This window comes from Psittacula echo (assembly GCF_963264785.1).
Source record: "Psittacula echo genome assembly, chromosome: 3".
NCBI classification, from domain to species: domain Eukaryota; kingdom Metazoa; phylum Chordata; class Aves; order Psittaciformes; family Psittacidae; genus Psittacula; species Psittacula echo.
Window position 1 is genome coordinate 120056524 of NC_137736.1, and position 14555 is coordinate 120071078.

At 46.8% G+C, this 14555-nt stretch overlaps 1 protein-coding gene across 1 annotated transcript; it reads left to right on the forward strand.

Annotated features, from left to right (window-relative positions):
- Positions 1-11714: 11714 nt before the first annotated feature.
- Positions 11715-14126, forward strand: FZD4 (frizzled class receptor 4; the record flags this gene model as incomplete). Its single annotated transcript, XM_080613855.1, has 2 exons — positions 11715-11951; positions 12798-14126. The coding sequence occupies 2 exons, from the start codon at positions 11715-11717 to the stop codon at positions 14124-14126; spliced, it is 1566 nt and encodes a 521-aa protein (XP_080469981.1).
- Positions 14127-14555: the final 429 nt, after the last annotated feature.

Genomic DNA, 14555 nt, shown 5'->3' on the forward strand with positions numbered 1-14555 from the left:
GAGCCTGTCTTAGTTCCTCTTAACTTCACCCAACTACATGGAGCAGCTAAGGAATGAGGTAGACATCTTAAGTTCCTTTGATAGTCAAGAGAGAGTGGAGGATCTCCTGCACAGACACATTAGATCTTGAGAACCGTCACTGTCTGCCTTTACTACATGAGGTTTGGTGCCAGACTAACCTGGCAATGGCAAAGCCTATCAAAATTATTATTAGGAATAATACCATATAATATATATGACATATACAATTCCTAATATTATTAGGAAATGTGGGAAACATTATTAGGATGAAATTCTTCCCTGTGAGGGTGCTGAGGCGCTGGCACAGGGTGCCCAGAGAAGCTGTGACTGTCCCATTCCTGGCAGTGCTCAAGGCCAGGTTGGATGGGGCTTGGAGCAACCTGCTCTAGTGGAAGGTGTCCCTTCCAAGCCAAACCATTCTGTGATTATAAATAATCGACTTCAGTTTTGCTCAGGGAATAATTGGGTTAAACAGCAGCTTTCTGATGCTTTTTCTGCACATCGTTGTGAGTTTTCTTCTTATATTTTCCATGGTTCCCCAAGGATGTGTGTATAGTGTCAACAGTAATGAATGGCATGAGCTTTTACCATAAGGAGCTGAAATATCATGGTAGTCCAGTTTTCATGGTAATTTAGCCCCATGGAAGTCTCTCTGAGGAATAAAAATGCCTGAGAAAAATGGAATTCACATGAAGTCTCCTTATTTTCTAAGTTCATCTCAATGTCTGTGGGGAACAGGATGAATTGCCAGCCTCCAAATATAAATCACACTGCTCAAGAGTGAAAGATCAGTACATACTCAAACGCTTGATCCAGCAATAATAGAAATAAGACTCTGCATTTGTTCCATTGATAACAAAACCTTGGTACAGTGCTAAAATACCATCACTGCAGAAAAGCACAAGGGTGCGGTTCCTTGTCAGTTGAAGCCAATCTAAGCTTATCTGTTTGCATTCACGGTCACACCACCCCTCCTCATCATCACAGGACTATTTATTTTATCTTGCTAGTTTTCTAACCATTAGTAACCGGACTTACCCTGACAGAGAGTCTAAGGAAGAGCGGATATAGAATCATAGAATCATAGAATAGTTAGGGCTGGAAAGGACCTTGAGATCATCCAGTTCCAACTCCCCTGCCATGGGCAGGGACACCCCACACTAAACCATGTCACCCAAGGCCTCATCCAACCTGGCCTTGAACACTGCCAAGGATGGAGCATTCACAACCTCCCTGGGCAACCCATTCCAGTGCCTCACCACCCTCTCAGTAAAGAATTTCTTCCTTAGATCCAATCTAAACTTCCCCTGTTTCAGTTTGAACCCGTTACCCCTTGTCCTGTCACTACAGTCCCTGATGAAGAGTCCATCCACAGCATCCTTGTAGGCCCCATTCTGATACTGGAAGGCTGCTCTGAGGTCTCCGCGCAGCCTTCTCTTCTCCAAGCTATTCTCCCTATATGCACATAGGGGAAGGGGGGTTGCACTGCATGTAATCACCTGGATGCGTGGAAGAAGCAGAAGGTAAATGTAAATGACAGCAAGGGCTTCTGGACAAGAATGAATGACATTATTTATGTTCAGCCTAGTTTTGAAGGTCCTTTAGTCTGTGTAACAGTAATCCATATGATTAATTTGCCAGCTTGGATAGAAATTAAGGAACCTGTTTGCCAAAAACTTGCCAAACCAGTCTTTCTCACTGTCGGGTATGAAGTTTATGTGTTTGTCTTTATGTGAATGTAATGCTGTTTATAGGAAGAGGTAAAGAAAAATGTAAACTATGAATGTCATATACAAATGGTTTATGGAAGAGCAGCTCTGCCTATGTAAGAAAGCGGAGTAAACTAAAGTAAAATAAAGCAGGTATATTTTGCAATTATATCCATGCTATAAGTATAAATATATCAGCGGAATCTCATATCCTTCAATGAAATACTTATGCCACCTCCCACACGGAGTGTATTCTATGGTCATTTAAAGAGAACACAACAAAAGGGGGATGTAGACCTAATTGAGCAAGTCCAGAAGAGGCCACAAAGATGGTCAAAGGGCTGAGCATGAAGCTCAGGGGAGACATTAGAGCAGCTTCCAATAACTAAAGGGGGCCTACAAGAAATCTGGAGAGGGGCTTTGTGTAAGGGCATGTAGAGATAGGGCAAGGGGAATCATAGAATCATAGAATAGTTAGGGCTGGAAAGGACCTTAAGATCATTCAGTTCCAACCCCCCTGCCATGGGCAGGGACACTCCACACTAAACCATGGCACCCAAGGCGTCATCCAACCTGGCCTTGAACATCACCAGGGATGCAGCATTCACAACCTCCCTGGGCAACCCATTCCAGTGCCTCACCACCCTCTCAGTAAAGAATTTCCTCCTTATATCTAACCTGAACTTCCCCTGTTTAATTTTGAACCCGTTACCCCTTGTCCTGTCACTACAGTCCCTGATGAAGAGTCCATCCCCAGCATTCCTATAGGCCCCCTTCAGATACTGGAAGGCTGCTCTGAGGTCTCCACGCAGTCTTCTCTTCTCCAGGCTGAACAGCCCCAACTTTCTCAGCCTGTCTCCATACAGGAGGTGCTCCAGTCCCCTGATCATCCTCGTGGCCTCCTCTGGACTTGTTCCAACAGTTCCATGTCCTTTTTATGTTGAGGACACCAGAACTGCACACAATGCTCCAAGTGAGGTCTCCCGAGAGCAGAGTAGAGGGGCAGGATCACCTCCTTCGACCTGCTGGTCACGCTCCTCTTGATGTAGCCCAGGATACAGTTGGCTTTCTGGGCTGCGAGCACGCACTGAAGCCGGCTCAATGTTCATTTTGTCATCGACCAATACCCCCAAGTCCTTCTCCCCAGGGCTGCTCTGAATCTCTTCTCTGCCCAACCTGTAGCTGTAACCTGCCAGAGGGGAGATTAAGATGAGCTCTTAGGCAGAAGCTCTTCCCTGTGAGGGTGCTGAGGCGCTGGCCCAGGGTGCCCAGAGAAGCTGTGGCTGCCCCATCCCTGGCAGTGTTCAAGGCCAGGTTGGACACAGGGGCTTGGAGCACCCTGCTCTAGTGGAAGGTGTCCCTGCCCGTGGCAGGGGGCTGGGACTGGATGAGCTTTAAGGTCCCGTCCAAGACAAATAATTCTGTGATTCTATGATTTTATGAAAACAACCATTAATAATAATGATAGTAACAAAAAAGAATTGCAGAGAAGACTGGAATTTGGATATAAAGAGCACTCAGCGACTATATTTTAAATGGCCCACAAAATGAAGAGCAGTGCCACTGTAAACTGGGCTGTCCAACTAGAACTGGAAGAGTCAAGTATTGCTGCCTCTTTAGACTTCTCTGTGGTTCTATAAGGGCCTGAAAACAGTTGTGTGCATAACTTAGAGCCGCTTTATGGCACGTGAAGCAGCTCCTCGTGAGAGTCATGCCAGCAGTCCCTATCAGCAAGGGAACAGATCTCCCTGTTGTATCTATACCCCTTTGTGTATTCACAGGCACTGCTGAAGCCGTGTGAGTGCAGCACGCTTCACCTCCTGGCAGATGTGGAATTTCTTTCCCAGGAGAGCGACCCACCGCCTGCCTAACACAATACAAAGAAGGGGTTTTTCCAGCCATGCCCTGCAAGTCAATACTGTCTGTTATGTGATTAAACACAGCGTATCGGCTCACATGGGCTTTTTAGTGGGGAAAAATAGTACGTTTTAAGATCTGTGGCCAGATTCTTCAGCACGCTTGACAGCCCTGGGCTGCTCCAATGACACAGGACAACCTCAAGCCTGCAATAACGGATTGATTCAACCAGCTTGTTGCGGTATTGCTGGAGCAGGGCAAACCAGATGAAGCGTATCAGCAAATCCAGCTTCTCAGCTCTTATTCTAAGGGGTTTTTATCTCAGCCTAACTTAGTTTCTAAGGTTTAAGAGTGAATTAATTTATTTAAATAATCTTCATGTTTAAAAGTCATATATCAATCAATTTAAAGAATTAGAAGCTTAAAAGCTCAACATGAGCTGGCAGTGTGTGCTTGCAGCCCAGAAAGCCGACCGTGTGCTGGGCTAAATCACAAGAAGCATGAGCAGCAGGTGAAAGGAGGTGATTCTTCACCTCTACTGTGCTCTGGTGAGACCCCCCCTTCAGTCTTGCATCCAGCTCTGGGGGCAGCAACACAAGAGAGACATGGAGCTGTTAGAGTCCAAAGGAGGTCACAAAGATGCTGTGAGGGCTGGAGCAGCTCTGCTCTGGAGCCAGGCTGAGAGAGCTGGGCTGGTTCAGTCTGGAGAAGAGAAGGCTCCTTAAGGGGAGACCTTAGAGCAGCTCCAGTGCCTAAAGGGGATACAGGAAACGTGGAGAGGGGCTTTGGACAAGGGCCTGTAGGGACAGGACAAGGGGAATGGCTTTAACCTGCCAGAGGGGAGACTGAGATGAGCTCTTAGGCAGAAGTTCTTCCCTGTAAGGGTGCTGAGGCGCTGGCACAGGGTGCCCAGAGAAGCTGTGGCTGCCCCATCCCTGGCAGTGTTCAAGGCCAGGTTGGACACAGGGGCTTGGAGCAACCTGCTCTAGTGGAAGGTGTCCCTGCTCATGGCAGGGGTTGGAACTGGATGAGCTTTAAGGTCCCTCCCAACACAAACCATTCCATGATTCTATGATTTATTCCTTGGATAATACATTTCAGGAGAAAGCACTGTAATATGCTTTCAGAAAATCTCTCCCGTGTCCATAATCAGGGTTGTGTGATGTGGGTGACAAATAAATGTGAGGACCAGGACTGGGGCAATCTGGGTGAGTGAGAAGCAGTAATGTAACTCAGCACGCTGTGTGCGGCAGAGAGAGCCCTTCTTCAATCACATCTGGTGAAATCTGCTTCACAGAACGTGCAAAATGCCACCGAGAGCCAAGTACAACGCTGCTTATAGAGAGCAAATACACGGGAAATAACCCCTGATGCTGCCACAGAGTTAAAGCAAAACAGGACGCAGAAAGATTTAGTGGGAAAGATGACTCTGCAGAAAGGAAACGAAGCCGTATTTATAAAGCAAGACTCGTGACCTCGCAGAGAAGGGGAGCCCAGCCTGTCATTTTCTACCACAGTTAAATCACGCCTTGTGAGTGATTGGCCTATTATTTCCAAGACTTTTGGGCTAATTCGCTATTGCGAAATGAGGTTTCTTCAGATGAGACAGAAAGTGCATTCCTCCTTCACGACTGCACTCCACGCATGCCAAATCTGAAGTTATAAAACCAGGCTCTTTTGGAGTTATCTGAGCATTAAAAATAAATGGGCCTCGGAACAATTTTCTGAGAAAAAACGTTCATCGTTTTCCAGGAAAAAAAAAATGAAAATCCCTTGGGCTAAGGTCAAGTGTGGGAAATCTGAGGCCAAAATGCAAATCTCTGAGCATTATAGAAGCAATAACGAGCAGCAGTTTGAGCTGAAAGTCATTTTGGGAGGCAGAAGCACTGACTCCAATGTTCAGGCTGTATTTTGCCTCCACCACGGGTCTGATTCTCAAAACAGGCTACTAATTGTCCCCAAAGGAACTGACTTTCTTGCAGTTGGGCATGAATGGATCTCTGGAGCAGAGCTTTCCTGCGAAGTGTGGTAAAAGCAGGCAAGGGATGAGGACTGGTTGGTTTGGATGGGTTTGTGTTTTAGTATGATATTTTATAGACGTAGCTACACTGAAAATATCCTTGTTTGGATGTTTTTGTGTCAATGGATAATAAGAGCGGCTTTGCCTTGCAACTGCTTGTCTGTTCTGCTAATATGGCTGGAGGGGTGTATCAGTCTCTGAGTTATCTGAGAAAAGGGGTTTGGGGAAAGCAAATCAGAAGGGAAAATGGATATAAATGGAAACAAAGTTATCCTGAAGCCTAGAAAGAGAAATACCTCTATGAAAAACCTGCTAACACATAGACAAAGCGATCTTTACATGGGCACCTTTTATCGTATGGACAGCTGCTCTCAGTGCCCCGTGGACCAGTGTGTATGAGACATCTGTGCCTGCTGGATTCCTCACTACACACATGATCTGAGAAGTCCTCTTGCATTGTCAAACAATTCGATGCTATCTAAATGCAAAGGGCTTCTTAAAACGATGCATATTAAGCAGCCCTGAAATTTCCTGTTTACAAAGCTATAAACTCGAATTCTGTGGTTTCTGTGCAGACCAAAATATTGACTTTCAGGGGTCATGGAACAACTATTGACCCATGTTGGCATGTGAGGAATTACGCATGTGAATCCAGATATGGGGTCTGTGTGTCACAGTTTAGCTGCACCAAGGTGCATTAAAGTAAGCTACAGTCATATCTGCATGGAAACAGAGATTAACAGCATGGCTGGAGACCTGCCCTCCACGCTCCATTGGTGGCCCTCTCTGGGTCTCCCTTTGCAGAGCGAGCTGGCTCACATGAACACACCAAAGGTAGAAACCTAAACAAAGTATCCTGAGAGCTTCAGGAGCCAAATCCTCCTCGATCAGACCCAGAAGGATGCTGCAGTGCACCATGGCAGGCAAAATCTGCACGTACTATATGGTCTATTTTAAGGTCTGGGATGCATTCTGCCCCACTGAGATCGATGTTGATTGATTCAATATCATTGAATCAGAATGCCACTCTCTGAACCACCCCATGCACTGGTCTTATATATGAATATTTTATATATAACCCCCCCATATATGTGTGTGCATGTATTTCACAGTATCACAGTATGTTAGAGATTGGAACGGACCTCAAAAGATCATCTAGTCCAATCCCCCTGCCAGAGCAGGAACACCTAGATAAGGTTACACAGGAATGTGTCCAGGTGGGTTTTGAATGTCTCCAGAGAAGGAGACTCCACAACCTCCCTGGGCAGCCTGTTCCAGTGTTCTGTCACCCTCACTGAGAAGAAGTTTCTTCTCAAGTTTAAGTGGAACCTCTTGTGTTCCAGTTTGTACCCATTACCCCTTGTCCTATCATTGTTTGCCACTGAGAAGAGCCTGGCTCCATCCTCGTGACACTCCCCCTTTATATATTTATATACACTAATAAGGTCCCCCCGCAGTCTCCTCTTCTCCAAACTATAGAGACCCAGCTCCCTCAGCCTTTCCTCATAAGGGAGATGCTCCACTCCCTTAATTATCTTTGTCGCCCTGCGACACATATATATGTGTATATATATATATGCATAAATACACATGCAGCTCAATGCACTGTTCTTTTTCCTGGGGTCAAGAACAGCCATGTTCACCTGAAGTGTCATGACAAAACAAACCGTTTCTTTTCTGATTGTTACTGGACAATTGAAATGTTGATTATAATCAATTAATACAGCAGGATAATTGCAATCAGGGAATAGATGTATTTCCTGCTATTAAAAGGGTCAAAGTGCTTCAAAGTGCTGAGGTAAGTAGGGGAAGGGATTTATAGTAAGCACGTGAATAGTAACTAGGAACCCACTTTAAATATATTACTGGATGCTTGAAAAGCCATCACTGAATAAAGAAATTGATCTGTCCCAATTAAGAAATCCAGGTAACTTTATAGAGGGAAAAATTAAAGAACGAATCTTCAATAAAATTTTAAAGTAGATGAAGATATTTAACAAAAGCACAAATGTGAAACAGTAGGAAGGAGACATTGATTTGGATGAATATAAATCCAAAAGGAATGACAAGAATGTGATAAAATAAGCAAAACAAAAAGTGAATGGACAGACGGTCCAAGACAATAGTGTCTTACGTAAACTGAGCCCAAGAGCAAGTCACTAGTGGTGCCAGTCCATTACTCAATGGAAGTTGTGGAATTGTCCATAAACAAAACAGGTGACAGAAGCAACCAACCCTCATTTTTGTTGTATACTGGAAAATACATACGAGTTGCACGATAGAGGTAACTAATAGCAATAGTTAACGTGTTCTTACAAGTTCGGTGTCCCAAAACAGCTCTAGAAGTTACATGTTTTAAAAGCCCTGCATGTTTAGATTACTTATATCCAAGGCCCGTAAAAGAACTTCCAGAGATGGTAACTATCAGTCTTCTCTATGGGTGGGAAATCAGGGGCTGCTCTCATCCAGTATCAGACACCCTTTAGTGAGTTTTCACCCTGAGAGGTAGAGGCGTTCTTCGAATTAAATTTATCTGACCATCAAATATTTGGTTTAAATAATCACAGCCTAATGTGGTATCCACTTTCCAAAACACATCAACTGGGTGCTCAAGGTTTCTGTAGTCTGCCCCCAAGGCATCAGTCCTGGCACTCAGTGTGATGCTGTGAGGTAGGTCATGTCCTTGGAGGTCTAAGCAGGGTGATCTTGTGTAGGACTGCAGAGGGTATTCTACCTGCACATTTGACATGAGCTGAGCCATGCTCTAATACTACAGCTTAGGCAAATGTTGATGTGTTGAAAACGGTCAGAGTTATGAACCTTCTCAGATACCCTGAAAGAAGATGGAAGACTCTCAGAGATGCTGATAAGCATTAGTTATTTTGTGACACAAAAATATGCCCATAGCTTTAATAAATATACAGAAACCCACATAAAAACTTAAGAGGGAAATAGTAAGAACAAGATAATAACAAAATATAAGTAGGGCTTTATGTTCATGTAATTCCTATTATGTGAGTTGCCTTCTGCAAGTGTCTGCTTCTGACCAGGGGTGCTTAGGCTACTAATTCAGACATACCCATTAAGACTGTAATGGATGGTTTGGGCTGAAGGTGGTTTTCAAGCAGCAAGGTCAAATCTTGCTCCTTTAAAATGAAAAATATGATTAAAGAATTGGAAAAGACACTTTACAGTAAGGAACTCAGGAAGTTCAGTCTGTTTTGTTCGCTACAGAAAGGTCAAAGGGTGGCTTAATCACAGCCTGACATTACCTATAGGGATAATCTCAGTAATGACTTCTCAACCTGGCCAGCAAAGGGAGAACAAAAGTCAGCGGCTGGAAGCTGAAGATAACTCAGACTAGAACCCAAACGTAATTATTGGCGGCCACAGTAAATAATAATTATCAGGGTGGGTGCTTGATCCTGTAAGGAAAACAACCTCAGAAGCAAAATCAGGCTTATTAAAGGAAAACACACTGTAAATCAGGCGCTATCTGAGGAAAGAGCATGGCTTGTGACGTGCACGGTTCAGGCCAGCATCTCTCACTGCCCAGTAATCTAAGAACCTATAAACTCACTATCCGGGATGTTTCTTAAAGAACCTATTATGTCCATGCTTATCATGTTGACATTTACTCACTGTTAATACATGCATAAGGTTCAAAGCAGAGTAATTACCATTTTTCCCAACTCTGACCTCTCGTATGATTTTCTCCCATCGTCCTTGTTTTGAAAACTAATTCATGTTATCTAAAAGACTTTGCAAAGCAAACACAGCAGTTTAGAACTTTCTAATATTTATTCCATGCTCTCAAAGAAAAGAAAATAGCAGTAGGGGGTGTTTTGGGGAGTAAGTGTTCTTCTAAAAGGGTCCTTGTAGCTTTAAAAATGTCCCCCTACCCTTTACTAAGACCAAGGACTGGGTCCATAGACCAAGGGTTTTGCTGTAGAAGAGGCAGTAGATGGATTTTTCCATGGGAATTAGGCAAAAGCCCTGCTCTAGTAGCAGCAAACTCTGCTTCAGTGCCTAACTGCACTGCAAATGAAAAGGGTTTTCATATACAGAGACAAAGATGCATAGTTTTTAAGGTCACCATGATCCTCCCTCTAGTCTTTCTTCCTGCATAATTAGGGCAAAGCAAAAAGAACCCAACCAAAACTTCTCCCATGAAAGTCTCTGCCTCCAGCTGTTGGTATTTGGTACAGAGGGTGTCCATCACCCATTCCCCACGCTTGCCTGATGTAGGTGATAAATACAGTGGGGCTGGGAACGTGTAGCACACTGTGTGTGTTCACAGCGTTATCACCCACCCAGATTAGCAGCTGAGCGTGGCTGGTTACGGGTTGTGAGTAAATAAGGGCCTTGCAAGATATGGTTGAGTTGCTGACTCCATCGTAGACTCCTTGCCTGACCTTGGAACTGTAGCACTGTCTGTGTTTGAAAAGTGAAGATAATATTGCTTGTCTGCCTCACAAGGATTTTGCGAGGTTAAAGGCACTCTTTATTGGAGCTAGCTGTAAAGTGTTACTGTGATGAGAGCTGTGTAAATATCTATGCTCATGAAACCTCAAATAAAACACCATCCTGCTTGAGGAAAGCACATTTAAAGCCCATAGATCCCTACAACACCATGGTACAGCTCACACGCCTTAGGCGTGAAAAATACTAGTGATGGAGCCACAGAGGGGAAAGGTGAGGATTGGACTTGGTCTTAGAAGTCTTTTCCAACCTAGTTAATCCTACAATCCTATGACTGAGCACAGAGCACTTCATAGCATGGGGTTTGCTGTGATTCACAATCCCTTGTCTGGAAAGGAGACATAGTTAAGGGCTACCTTAGTCTCTTAGTCTTAGTTATAGCCCACAGATGCAGCCTGGGAATGTCAGGGAGAAGTGGAGGCCCCGAGGTGCATAGGGAGGCATAGCTGCTCCCAACGGACATGCTCAGGAGCACAGGCACATGCCACACACTGTACACGCACAGGAAGAGGTCACTTCACCGGGGCTTTACAAACATTTTCCAAGTGCTTTACAAACAGTTCTCTAATAGATGACATATTTTTGCTGAAGGCACAACCAGCTCAACCAGATTTTATTACAGGTGTAAATAATACCCAGGGAATTTAAGCGCGAGCCTCAATTCTCTGCTCTTAATCCCTCCTCCGGCTGGCTCGTTAAAGGTCTGTTTAATCATCCAGCCCTTTCCCTCCCCAGATTCACCAACGCTCCATCCACACTTATTTATTTTACAGAGGTTTACACGGATGCCAGCAGGTACCTAGCAGTGCCCTCCGGGTTTCGTGGCCCCAGTGAAAAAACAAACAGGACTAAACCCCAGATGTAACCCTGTGGTGCAATTTAACTCTGTAGAAAGAAAAGCCAGCAGCTCACAAAGCCATTCCAGACAGTTTTAACCCGGCAGCGAATAAGCTGACTGCCTTTGGCTGATGAAAGACAGGCAGGAGTGAGGGTAGGGCTGGGGCTGTGTGTGAGCAGCTGGATTTGGGGGGCCCCTTGGACCAGCACCCGTGCTGGGGAGGCATGGTGGGGATGCTGGAGATAGTGATAATGGGGAACAAGCATGTGAAAAGGGCGGAAGGTGCTACCTGTTGTGTGGAGAGGGGGCATGGACAGGAACATGCAATCCCAGACTGGTTTGGGTTGGAAGGGACCTTAAAGCTCATCCAGTTCCAACCCCTTGCCACGGGCAGGGACACCTTCCACTAGAGCAGGTTGCTCCAAGCCCCTGTGTCCAACCTGGCCTTGAACACTGCCAGGGATGGGGCAGCCACAAGGACAAGGGGTGACGTTGAGGGACAAGGATGCGGGGTGCGGGTGGGGCGGCCCCAGAAGGAGAAGATGGGGGGGGGACCCTCACGGATAGCATGGGGCTGCAGCGGCAGCGTGCGATGGGGCGCGGGGGCCGCGGTGTGACCCCGGCGGGGCGGGGGCTGCGGCGCGGGGCGGGCTTGGGGCGCCTCGTCCCTCCCCTTGGGCCGTTTCTCCGCTCGGAGCTTTAACAGCGGAGCCGCCCCCGGCCCCTCCCCGTTGTAGCCGGCCCGTGCGGCGCGGCCGGGGCCGGGGCCGGGGGTCGCTGCTCGGCCATGGCGGGGGGCCGGCTGCTGGCCGTGCTGCTGGCCGGGCTGCTCGGCGGGGCGCGGGGCTTCGGCGACGAGGAGGAGCGGCGCTGCGACGGCATCCGCATCGCCATGTGCCAGAACCTGGGCTACAATGTCACCAAGATGCCCAACCTGGTGGGACACGAGCTGCAGGCGGACGCCGAGCTGCAGCTCACCACCTTCACCCCGCTCATCCAGTACGGGTGCTCCAGCCAGCTCCAGGTGGGTCGGGGAACCGGGGAGGGGGGGGTCTTTGTGTGTGGTTGCGGAGGGGGGAAATGTGTATGTGTGCGGTGCGCGGACTGGCTGATATCCCCCATCCTCATCCCCATGTCTCGTCCCGTCGCGGCTCTTGGAGCTTTGCTTTCCGAGGGTCCCACCGCTGGAGCCGCAGCTTTCCCAGGCGAAAGGCAAGGTCCCCGTCCTGCCGACGGGCATGGATTTCATCAAACAAACCCCAGCTTGTTTCTTGGGGCAGAGCTCCCGAATTAGCACGCGATCCCTCTTACGTTGTCGCGTCACAGAACCGAGGTTATTCAAAGCCCCGAGAAAACAACAGTATTTTATTATCCTTGTACGTATGTGACCTTATGGGAAAAGAAAAAGACATTCTTCTAGGCGGATCGTTCAATAAGTGCCTTTTCTTCTGTTTCGTCTGTTAGCTGTAATACCCAGGCAGCGCTAGAACAAATATATGCATTTGTTTAAACCGCTTTAATCTGTTCTTTTGCTTCCCTAAATCACACCCTTGAGGTTTAGTTCTGGCTGAATCCCGCTCGCTGCATTGAAACTGATGGGCTAAATTTACATGGAGCTGATCTAGGGAGTCAAATGTTCAGGCTTTGGCTTCGGACCACATTTGAACTGAAAGAAGACAACATTGTTAGGGTTCCCCCCCCCCCCTTTGTTTTTATTGTTCTTGGTTTATTTGTTTTATGCTGCTTCCTGTTTTTTAAGGCAAAGGACCAAATATGACTGCTAAAAAGGCAATAAAAAAGAAAACTTGTTCTATTTCGACCTGTTTAATTTTCCCCTGACGCACTTGTGCTTTCTGTTTCTCCCTCCCAGTTCTTCCTTTGTTCGGTCTATGTCCCGATGTGCACAGAGAAGATTAACATCCCCATAGGTCCCTGTGGAGGCATGTGCCTCTCTGTCAAAAGAAGGTGTGAACCCGTTCTGAAGGAATTTGGGTTCGCCTGGCCGGACAGCCTGAACTGCAGCAAATTCCCACCCCAGAATGACCACAACCACATGTGCATGGAGGGCCCAGGAGATGAGGAGGTTCCCCTTCACAGTAAGACCTCCTTGCAGCCTGGAGAAGAGTGCCACAGCATGGGATCTAACTCGGATCAGTACATCTGGGTGAAGAGAAGCTTGAACTGTGTCCTCAAGTGTGGCTACGATGCTGGTCTCTACAGCAGGTCGGCTAAGGAATTCACAGATATCTGGATGGCTGTATGGGCCAGTCTTTGCTTCATCTCAACTGCCTTCACAGTCCTGACCTTTCTGATTGATTCATCCAGATTTTCCTACCCAGAGCGCCCAATCATATTTCTGAGCATGTGCTACAATATTTATAGCATTGCTTATATTGTGAGGCTAACTGTGGGCCGGGAAAGGATATCCTGTGATTTTGAAGAGGCAGCAGAACCTGTTCTTATCCAAGAAGGTCTTAAGAACACAGGATGTGCTATAATTTTCTTGCTGATGTATTTTTTCGGGATGGCTAGCTCCATCTGGTGGGTTATTCTCACATTGACGTGGTTTCTGGCTGCAGGACTCAAGTGGGGCCACGAAGCTATAGAAATGCACAGCTCTTATTTCCATATTGCAGCCTGGGCTATCCCTGCGGTGAAGACCATCGTCATTTTGATTATGAGACTCGTAGATGCAGATGAGCTCACCGGCCTGTGCTACGTTGGGAACCAGAACCTTGATGCGCTGACAGGCTTTGTCGTCGCTCCGCTTTTCACCTACCTGGTCATTGGGACTTTATTCATTGCAGCGGGACTCGTGGCCTTGTTTAAAATCAGGTCTAATCTCCAGAAAGATGGAACTAAAACTGACAAACTGGAAAGGCTGATGGTGAAAATCGGTGTCTTCTCAGTGCTGTACACCGTGCCGGCAACGTGCGTCATCGCCTGTTACTTCTATGAAATCTCCAACTGGGCTGTGTTCCGCTATTCCGCGGATGATTCCAACATGGCAGTGGAGATGCTCAAGATCTTCATGTCCCTCTTGGTGGGTATCACGTCGGGTATGTGGATCTGGTCAGCCAAAACTCTGCACACGTGGCAGAAGTGCTCGAACAGGCTGGTGCACTCAGGGAAGGTGAAGCGGGAGAAGAGAGCGGATGGTTGGGTGAAACCTGGGAAAGGGAATGAGACCGTGGTGTGAGACAAGGACGACACCATGAGGGTCTGATTGCCCTCCTGTGAAGGACTGATGATGTGCGAGCATTGCCGTGTAAAGGCTGGAGTCGAGTAGGGAGATGGTTACACAACCTGCCTCTGGGGAACGGGAGGAAAAGAAAGCCTTAAAGAATAAACAGCGAAAAGGTCGTGCTGCAAATGCAATAGCCATAAACCGTGCTGCCCAAGATAGGAAAGCCCAGGGAGGCTTTAAAAGCTGTGAAATACCCAAATGTGTTGTCTTTCTCTTTTTTAAGCAGGATGTAATATACTGAAGTGTTTAGAAGCTGAGGGACCGTAGCCCACAGCTGTGGGATGTTGTTTTCTTTTCATCGTCTTATAGCTGATGGAGGGAAGGTGGTCTGGGGCCAATTTATGGGCTGATTTAGGGTCCAGTTATCAGCCAGGACCTCAG